Here is a 10,987-nt window from a genome sequence, read left to right on the forward strand (position 1 = left end):
CACGCCCCCCCCCCCCCCCCCCCCTCCACTCCCCGCTCCCCTCTCCCCCTCAGTGACACCACCATGTCCGTCTCTCAACTGAAGTAGTGAGGAAGGAATTGGCCTGCCCTGCAAACTTTGTAACCAAACGTTGCTGTTGTCACCTTGAAAACTAGAATCCATGTCAGAGGGTGTAACATTAACAGAACAACCAGCGCTAGTTAAGAGCCTCAACCTGCGCAGAGCAAAACAATAACACCAGCTGTAAACGCTTCTCCTTGATTGTGTGTGTGTGTGTGTGTGTGTGTGTGTGTGTGTGTGTGTGTGTGTGTGTGTGTGTCTCTGTCTGTCTGTCTGTCTGTCTGTCTGTCTGTCTGTCTGAAATGAAACTTAAAGTGACTTCTCCAAAAGGAAGGAATGGCCTAATATTATTAATGCATTTTGGCTGTGTGCAATAATGCAACTGCAGACAATACAGTATATTGCCTTTTTGTTAGGCTATTCAATGTTTTGAGACATTGTATTTTATTACTACACAATATTAAATAAATAATTCTACACAATAAATAAATACGTTTTAAATAACTGATCTCAATATGGACCCATTCTAGTTATGATATGAGGGTTTTGCCATAATCATGTAGCTCTACAAGAGAGGCATAGCCATGACAGCAATGGTACAACAAAATGTTTTAAAAAATGCATATATATTTAAAAAAAAATAATACTTTAAGGCCATTTGGTATTCCTATATTCGTTTTTGGGCAAGTATTTTCCATTCGGTGCATCCCTATTAAATAGACATTTGACCTCTTATTTTTTTTTACCATTTTGGAACCGACATATGGAACCGTTAAGAACCGTAACCGATAAGCAGAACCGGAACCGGAACCGGAATCGTAAAAATCCTAACGATACCCATCCCTAATTATATGAGATCATATTCCCTGAATAATCAGTCACAAGAGAGGCTATGTCATGTTGCAACACGTTGTGAGCTTATAGGCCACTATTACTACATTTTTATTTTAGCCATTTTGTAAAAGGGTAAGAGGGAAGGCTACCGTTGGCATGTTAGAGTCTGGGAACCTATAGCCTAGCCGTAGATTACACAGGTATTATTGTTCCTTCAGTGGTCCTCAAAGATTTGCATGTCAAGGACCCCCAAATTGATAATTATTTATTTGGCCACGGACCTCAATTTGAAAAGGTTTTGTGCCAGGGACCCCCAGAAGAGAAAATGTAAAAATAAAAATCCAAACTATTCAACATTTTCAATATTTTTCAAATATTTTCTAAAATAAATTTTCTAGACGCGCTGTGAGCTTGTAGATCTGCTATTTCGTATAATGATTGTGATGCTATGTTAACTACTACCCTGGAACCCCCTCCCCCCAAGGACCCCTGGGGGTCCCCGGACCCCACTTTGAGAACCAAAGCTCTGGTCTAAACTCTAAAACCAATAAAATAATGGTGGTGTCTTACGTGGAGCTGCCCAGGATGAAGTTCTCCTGCTTCAGTTGACTCTCCATCCCTGGTGCCGGCATGGAGAAGCGTCTAGACGCCTCCTGTGAACACCGGCACAAAGGAACTCATTAAATAAGCAAGTCGTCTCTGTAGGGTGGAAACCTTGTGTGTTCAAAACCTTTTTGAACATACTGCTATTTTCACTACTTTTGTGCAACACTTGTATGATGAAGTAGGGCATTAATTTAAAAAATCACACCCTGTGTGAAGAGAGTGGTGCCTTTGATGAGCCCCGTATTGATGTTGTCATCAATGTTTGTTTATTGGACATACATACACCCGGACACACAGACAAAGTCAGATATAGGAGTGAACTAGAACCAGGAGACCTGGTTCTGCCAGACCCCTAGTGTTTGAAACCTGAATGGCCGGACTTCGCATGACGTGTGTGCAGAGGAAAAGAGGGACAGAAAAGAGGAAAAGAGGGACAGACAAAGCCTTATGTAGGCCGACCCCCTGGGTCTGGCAAAAAGAGGGACAAAAGAGGGACGAAAGAGGGACAGACAAAGCCTCATGTAGGTCGACCCTCTGGGTCAGGCAAAAAAGGTAAAAAGTTGAAATTTGAATGAATGAATATTTGAATTAATGTTTATTTCGAACATTAAAAAACTAAATAAAACACAAAAATAGTGCACAATAATAATGCATTAAAAACATAACAAACAAAAAGAAAACAAAATAATGCACAATCATAATAATCATAATGACAATAACGGACAATAAAGGAGTAATTGTTAAAAAAGAAGTAAGAATGAGGCCTATGCTTTTCTGGTCCTACCCCACTTCAAAATCAACTTAAATCAGATCTCTATCAAGATTCTATTATGGAGATACGAGATTTTTGCCCGGATTTGCAATTATTTTTACAATAATTTAGGCATCTAGCATTTAAGTCCTCAGTAAAAATGTGTGTAGTGGTTGTAATGTCTGGGATGTACCAGCAAGTGTCTCTCAAATCCTCCATCACTGCCTGACTTCTGCTAGAATACTGCTGAACCACATGAACCCTACTGGTGTCGCTACTCTGGGATTACTTTATCGATTGCTTTTTCGATTAATTGAATAACCGAGAAGCGTGTTTCTTTATATATATTTCAAATTTTGTTTATGTCTACAAATCGATTAATCACTTAAAACCTATGTTATGCTTCATCACTCAACAGTGTCATGCAAAAGAAAGAGTTCAAAATAGATCTACAAACTCACAACACATCACGATGTGTTGTGAGTTTGTAGATCTGATACTTATAACCCGTTTTTCATTTAATTACATTTTTCCCTATAATGACCAAAATAGGGATACATTATTATAAATTATTTGCGCAAGTGCTGACAGTTTTACCAATGAGCTAATAGAGCCTGCCTGTACAGGGGATAAATAGAATCTTGACCATCAGGTCAAAATTCGTGTCAGCATCCAGTGTCTAGGTGAGACATGCATGACCTTTCACTATCTAAATGTCTCAATAGAAGAGCAGGGAGACAAAATACAACCACCTCAATTGTATAAGTTACATACTCGACCATACAGATTGGACACATTTAATTATTATTCATAAAAAAAAAGTTACATAGTGCCACTTTAAGGTAAACAGGGTCCACCCCTCCCCCCCCCCCCATTTCCTGAAAAGTAACAGTTTTGGACATGCAGCATACAGTACAAGGTTTTCCCCCTACAGTGACAACAATATGCATTGTTTCTAAAGATGCATTGATGTTATTATGCGGGCGGGGTGGGTGGAAGTGTGTGCTAATCACATTTCCTGTGCACGGTGACTGCATCGTGCCTCAGCACGAACACCGCACACACACTGTTCACTGTTCTGTGAAATGTCCTCTCCTTCAAGTATTGTTTCATAGGGGGGAATGTTCACTGAAAAAAAACAAGTACAGAGCCAAATCAGGTCAAGTTGACTAACTATTGAGGGTTTAAATGCCTGAAAATACACATCAACATGAATCCAACATATTAATAGAAAAGATAATGTGTAAATAAATAAACTAACATAATTTACACAACACCGATGACAGCGCTGCCAAACGAGCCTATACGCTATCTATGCAATCTATGGAGAAGTTTATTCTGCAACACAATGTTATACAATATGTGTGATACCTCGTTTTAGACGTTAAGATCTTACACACAGCACAGCTTATGACAAGTGCAATGCACTCGCAACCGTAAGGAGTCCAGCTCCAAAGATATACGAGAATCTGCTTGGTTTGCGTTTATGTTTGCAATACATTGTGCTTTAATTTGACTTTGAAAAGGACACCAATGGAACCAAATGGACTGATAATGCTAATGCTGTGTTCACATTAGCAGCAACAGAGCAATAGGCTCTGTTCACAGCAGCCATATTATGAAGACATTCACAGGTGTTACCAATGATACTAATGAAGGCTCTGTTCCATTCTGGTCAAACAGAGTCAGGGTGCTGATATTGTGCATGTTGGCTCACTAGAAACACACTCTGTTACACCAGTGGGTCTACAGTTGGGGTCATGGGCTTCCAAATGACCCCTTACAGGTGTGTAACTCTGAGAGTGTACAAATGGAACCAAATGGACCCGTAAGGGTCCATTTGTACACTCTCAGAGTTGTGGGGGTCGTGGAAACCACTGTGCTACACTAAATGGAACAGAGCCTTCATTAGTATCATTGGTAACACCTGTGAATGTCTTCATAATGGCTGCTGTGAATAGAGTCTATAGGCTACATGGAATTTTCAATGGAAGCCAGCGACATGAAGATACAAACTGACACCCGACACAAAAGCTACAAAAAACAGTTGAGCTGGCTTCAACTTTATTTTCAGACTCTAATGACGAAGAGAGCTGTCAATCAATCATGTTTTTGTTTAAGCGTTTCCACACAGTTCCTGCCTGTATTGAGCATAGGGTTGCCAACAGTCCCGTATTAGCCGGGACGCCCCGTATTTGAGCCAAAAGGGGCGTGTCCCGTACGGGACTTTGTTTGTCCCGGACTCCGGTGTAAAGGGAAAAATAAAAAATATATTTCTGTTTGCGCACAATACAGTGTGTCTGGCTGCATGTTTGTGTGCTGTATGCGAAGGGCGCTAGGACCGCTCAGTTGACAGGGCAGGCACAGTGCTCGCACCCGTGCGTGTGTGTGTGTGTGTGTGAGATTTTCTCTGGTGGGCGCGGCTCCCCCAAAATAATTAAATCACATAACCCTAACCCAACCCTAACCCTAACCCTAAAACCGAAATAAAGTAACAAAAAAAGTAACTTTATCCGCGGGAAACCCGAAAAAAACGACGCGCGCGTGCATGTGTCCCGTTTCCCCAGTTCTGGATGTTGGCAACCCTAATTGAGCAAAACTAATTATTGCTGTCAGCCAGTTCCCTGTTGTTTTGTAAAGGTAGGGCAACAGATAAGCGACAGCTTCTGATATTTACACACTATCATTATAGTCCATTATTTGCATGTATTTCATGTTAAAATCAGTGTTAAACAGCTCTATATTATGATAGTAATCATTGATATAGACCGTGTTTGTTCAGTAACAGTGGGTCTCCCTGTCTCTCCAGCGGTTTAATACACATATAATACGCTTTGGCCACAGCAGTCCCTTATGTAGCCATAATAAGCCATAATATGAAAATTAACTGAAACATTTAGAGCTGTAAATTCAAAATCTGCGGACCCCCAGAAGTCCTTGAGGGTGTTCCAGGGGGTCCCCCGCCAAATTAGTTTTGATATAGCATCATAATCAGTTTAACCACTTTAAACCTATACATTGGCTAAATTGAAAATAGCCGATCAACAAGCTTACAACGCGCCACATCTCGACACGTTGTCTTGTGAGCTTGTAGATCTGCTGTTTTCAAAACATCTCGTAGAAATGTGACTAAGTATGGGGGTCCCTGGCACAAAATATTTTCAGATTGCGGTCCAAAGAGGAAAAAAATATTTGGGGGACCTTGACATGAAAACGTTTTGAGAACGTCTGACTTACAGCAGTGGTTCCCAAACTTGGGGTCGGGACTACGTCAAAAGTAACCAACAAACTGTACTATAAACATGGTCAAACATTGGCCAAATTGTCAAATATTACCGAAGAGGCAAAGATTGTGAACATAGCCGATCTACAAGCTCGTTGCGAGGCGTTGTGAGCTTGTACAGTAGATCAGCTATTTTCACAATATTGTGAAATGTAGAACCGAGTGAAACTAAATTAACACCTCAACTCCTACAATTGGGGGGGGGGGGGTTTCCCCCCAGTTCAGGGGTCCCAGCCAAGTTCAAATATGATTATTTTGGGGGGGTCACGGAACCCTTGACTTAGAGCACCTTTAAATGTGAGGACAGATACTGTCTCTGTCGGGTGGAAACCGCACATGTCCAAAACTGTTGAGAAAAAATTGGAAAAGTAGCAGATCTACAAGCTCAAAACGATGCTTAGTGTGTCGCTGTAGTATGATCAAGTAGGGCATTTATTTACGGAAAAAACGCAACAAGTTAAAACACGTAGATAAGAGGTTTCTGGCCGACAACCACAATATTTTACCTTGAGGATATCCTGGAGCTGCTTTAAGACTGCATGGACCTCTTCCTTCAGCAACCAGTTGAACTCCTCCTCCTGTAACGACACACAGCGGTGGAAGAACTGCATTCACAATCTTACTTATCCCATTGTGACCTGAAGCCGATTCTACACGTCTCCTAAATCTCAACAGTATTCTGAAAGACGTATGTTTCTATATCAGTGGTGCTCAATCTTTTTCATGTCAAGGACCCTCAAAATGATATGTATTTGGCCGCGGACCCCCATCAACATATTTTGTTCCAGGGACCCCCCAGAAGCAAAGATTTGAGTTAAAAACGGTTCGCTTTAAAAATATATACTGTATATTCAAAGATTTGCACACATTTTCACGTTTTTTCAAAAAATAGCAGATCTACAAGCTCGTAGCGCGGCACTCGGTGCCGCGCTATGAGCTTGTATATCTGCTATTTTTGAATAGCCCAAAATGTTTTTTTATATATATATATATATATGGGTTTTTATATATATATATATATATATATATATATATAGGTACCGAGAAAGTATCTGTGTCACTTTTAGATTTCTTTGGGCTATTCAAAAATAGCAGATCTACAAGCTCATAGCTATGCGCTTGTAGATCTGCTATTTTTGAAAAATTGCGAACATGTGTGCAAATCTTTGAATATATATATTATTTTCTTGAAGCGAACATTTATAATTCAAATCTTTGCGTGGTGGTGGGGGGAGGGGGGGGGGGGGGTCCTGGAACAACATATTTTGAGATGGGGGGCGTCTGCGGCCAAATTAATTACATTTTTGGTGGTCCTTGACATGAAAAAGTTGAAAAGATTATGTTTTTGGCCGCCGACCCCATCAAAATATGTTGTTCCAGGGGGACCCATGGAAATGTGCATGGACCCCGGACCGGGAAGAACTTGTGTTGTTTTAATACGTACCTTGGCCATGCATTATTCTACCACTACCAAATGCTGTGCAATAATTCCTAAATAAATGCCTACGTGTGGCTTTCACTAAACTGTCTTTTGAGTCTTGGCTTGGCCAGTCACGTACGCGTGTGTGTCTGTGAGATCACGCGTGAAATCGCAAAAGCGCAAGGGGTATTTCACTTTGGGGTTATTTTGACATCTTCTCTGGCTTTTGTTTATACTGTAAATCTTTAAGTTGCTTGTAGTAGATAACTTATTGAAAACTGATCTACAAGCTACCAACCGACGTGACAAGTTCAGTTATTTCCGGCATGCTATATCGGTACAACTGTGTGGCTCAGTCTGTGTTTTCATGCATCAATGTCCTCCTCAGTCAATTTTTGATCGGTTCCCAGCTTGGAAAATGATCTCCGTGCTGGCGTTTGGAATGAGATTTACTTTGAGAGAGATTATATTCGGAGTGCAACGTCAACATTAGGGAACACACTCTGGAGCAGTCACTCTTAAAAATATAATATATTATTCCGTTATAGAATTCCCCCCCCCCCCCCTGTGGTTGTGAAGTCTGGGGTCTACTTGCCAAACAAGAACTTGGAAAATGGGATGAACACCAAATTGAGGCTGCCTGCAGATTGCAGAACTCTGCAAATCCATTCTCCCACGTCCAATGGAAAATGCCAAATAACGCATGCAGAGCAGACTTCGATTGACACATTATCAATTCTTAACCCATTAAGACCTGGAACTGTGTCATTTTTAGATTTGAGCTAAAAAGCTTTATTTTACACTTTGGCTATTCAAAAATAGCAGATATACAAACTCATAGCGCGGCACCGAGTGCCGCGCTATGAGCTTGTAGATCTGCTATTTTTGAAAAATCGTGAAAATGTGCAAATCTTTGAATATATATATTTTTAAAGCGAATATTTTTAACTCAAATCTTTGCTTCTGGGGGGTCCCTGGGACAAAATATTTTGATGGGGGTCCGCGGCCAAATACATATAATTTTGGGGGTCCTTGACATGAAAAAGTTTGAGAACCACATAGAAACAAACGTTTTTCAGAAAACTGTTGGGATTTAGGAGACATGTAGAATCGGCTTCAGGTCTTAATGGAAAGAAATTAACCCAGACACGCTCCCTAACAGAGAAACTCTAAAGATGTCCCCTCAGCCAGTTGGTTCTGGGACTCCGTACAGAAACACAAGCAGAGCCACAAGGCAGAAAACCCCCTGGACTAAATCAAATTAACCCATTAAGACCTGGAACGTATCTTTGTCTCTTTAGATTTCTTTGGCTATTCAAAAATCGTGAAAAAAAACTTTCGATTTTTTTTCAAAAAACTGTTAGGATTTTTTTTTTTAAATAGAAGCAGCTTCGGGTCTTAATGGTTAAAAAGTGAACCAAAAAAAAGCTCTGAAGAGAATCAACCCCAAACCAGAGTAAACTGGAACGCCATTGGACTCACAGTGGCAGAATATCTGAGCACTGTGACCGACCCAAAACAAAGATAAGCCTTGATTATGTCCAGTCTGGCAATAAAAGCAGGGGTCTTCAACAGGGGGTCCGGGCCCTCTAGGGGGTCCTCAGAGATAGACAGTATCTCAGGGGGGGGGCACCAAATCTGTGTGATAGGGACTTTATTTGTTTCATTTTACATTAATCACTTGAACCCTCGCATCCCTATTCTGGGGCGGAACACGACACGTTGTGAGCTTGTAGATCGGCTATTTTCTGCTAAGAGGTTTGGGTTACAGGGGGGAAAAAGCAGACCAAGTACCGAGCCAAAGGTCAAGTTTACAAAGTATTGTCCATGTCCTTCCGTGGCACATTTTTGATTTTGAAAAATAAATTATGAAGGGAAAAAAAAAAATCGATATATATATATTTAATTGTAATGTAAATACTAAATATTCACAACCTAATATTTGTGAATGAATGTGTATGAACCAACTGCTCATTGTCGACTATGGAGAGAGAGAGAGAGAGAGAGAGAGAGAGAGAGAGAGAGAGAGAGAGAGAGAGAGAGAGAGAGAGAGAGAGAGAGAGAGAGCGCATTATTAGCTGTGAATTGTTTTCAGCCAGTGCATGTAATTGCTGTTATTTACATACCGTAGTCATGTGTGTGGTCTTACAAATAGCCTATAATAGCTTCTCCATCCTCTGCCTGTAGGTTTCTGGTAATATTATTGACCGCTTTAGACTATTTTGTATGTCAGTGGCAAAAAAATCTAATTTTGATAAAAAAGAATCCACCACAAGCTGGTATGGTGGTGACTGCAGGGTGACCTCTGGACATGACCAATGACAACATAAAAACTCCCATATCTGCTGGGTGATGAAGTACTAATGTGCAAACACAGCAGCCAGCAAGATGTGTTGGAGTCCTGACTCCTGTCCTGAAGTCTTGGAGGGGTTTCCCAAGCGGTTTCCAGCTGAATGCTATTTCAGTTTTGTAATCTGTCATGTCACAGTATAAAGTAAATAATGTCTGTTTTGATCCGAGATTATTCACAGTTTAGCAAATCTCACACTAGAGATAGATAAGATAGATACCATAGATAAGATAAATAGATACCATAGATCAGGGGTCTTCAACAGGGGGTCCGGGACCCCTAGCGGGTCCTCAGAGTTACTACAGGGGGTCCGCCAAATCTTTGTGATATATATATATATTTTTTACATTAACCACTTGGACCCTAGCATCCCTTTTCTGATGAGAACTTTAGCCAAAAATAGCCGATCTACAAGCTCACAACGCCTCGCAGCGCGAGGCGTTGTGAGCTTGTAGATCTGCTGTTTTTGGCTTAGAGTTATAGGTGTAGAGGGAAAAAGCAGCAAATATTTATCTGAAACACAATTTTATACAATATAGAGGGGGTCCCTGCTTCATCTCTCTCTCAGCTAGGGGGTCCTTGGCCTGAAAACGTTGAAGACACCTGCCATAGATAGATAGATAGATAGATAGATAGATAGATAGATAGATAGATAGATAGATAGATAGATAGATAGATAGATAGATAGATAGATAGATAGATAGACAGACAGACAGACAGACAGATAGATAGATTCCATAGATAGATAGATAGATAGATAAGATAGATAGATAGATACCATAGATAAGATAGATAGATAATATCTCTATACAGTAGACAGTAAAGGCATTCAAGACTAAATAACAGACCACATCAGACCAATAAACACACACACACACACGCACGCACACACACACACACACACACACACGCACGCACACACACACACACACACACACACACACACACACACACACACACACACACACACACACACACACAGAGTGCACACAGTGTGAGATCATAACCCAGACATAAACACACATTTATGATGATATGATCAAATGGAGGTGGTTGCAGCTCAATTAAAAACAAAAACAATACAGGACCAAGAAGTGCACTAGCAGATCTACAAGCTATCAACTTGTGTGGATGGATCTGTTCTTTTTATTAGACCTACAAGCCCGTCTATCGTAGCATCTATTACGGAGAGTGTGTTTTGTATGAATGGTGCAGTGTTTTAAGGCTGATCATCATTACCAGCACGGCTCTCTCCACTTGGCTGGCCGCTGACATCTTGGGCAGCTCGGATAACATGGACCGTCCAGCGTTCAGCATCATCCCTGATGTCCGATCACTGATCTATATACACCCAATGGCGATCAGATCCCAAATATTAGTATTTGTGTTGTTTCTGCAGCAATCTGTCCCTCTGTCTGTGTCTGTGTGTGTGTGTGTGTGTGTGTGAATGTCTGTCATCAGTGTTGCCAGGTTTTGAGAGAGAAACAAGCAACCAGGTCTATGAAAACAAGCCCAGAAGAAAGCGAGCCCTCCTTCTTCGCCCTTTAAACATTTATTATACCGGTGCGTTGGCCATTTGAAAATAGCCGATCTAAGCTCGCGACACGTCGTGAGCTTGTAGATCTACTATCCCCCCCCCCCCCCCCCCCCGCCCAAAAAGTGGAATCTTTTTTGAATCATTTT

General features: G+C 41.0%; 1 protein-coding gene across 1 annotated transcript in view; it reads right to left on the reverse strand.

Annotated features, from left to right (window-relative positions):
* The window catches only part of rogdi (rogdi atypical leucine zipper), a 36,680-nt gene extending 25,956 nt beyond the window's left edge, over positions 1-10,724 (reverse strand). Inside the window, exons 1-3 of the mRNA XM_084072696.1 lie at positions 10,544-10,724; positions 6,041-6,112; positions 1,465-1,547 (exon numbers count right to left, since the gene is read on the reverse strand). Of these exons, the coding sequence (XP_083928822.1) occupies positions 1,465-1,547; positions 6,041-6,112; positions 10,544-10,624 (236 nt within the window). The 5' untranslated portion in view covers positions 10,625-10,724. The remainder of the gene's footprint in view (positions 1-1,464; positions 1,548-6,040; positions 6,113-10,543) is intronic.
* Positions 10,725-10,987: the final 263 nt, after the last annotated feature.

This window comes from Gymnoscopelus microlampas, assembly GCF_963454915.1.
Source record: "Gymnoscopelus microlampas genome assembly, chromosome: 11".
NCBI lineage: Eukaryota > Metazoa > Chordata > Actinopteri > Myctophiformes > Myctophidae > Gymnoscopelus > Gymnoscopelus microlampas.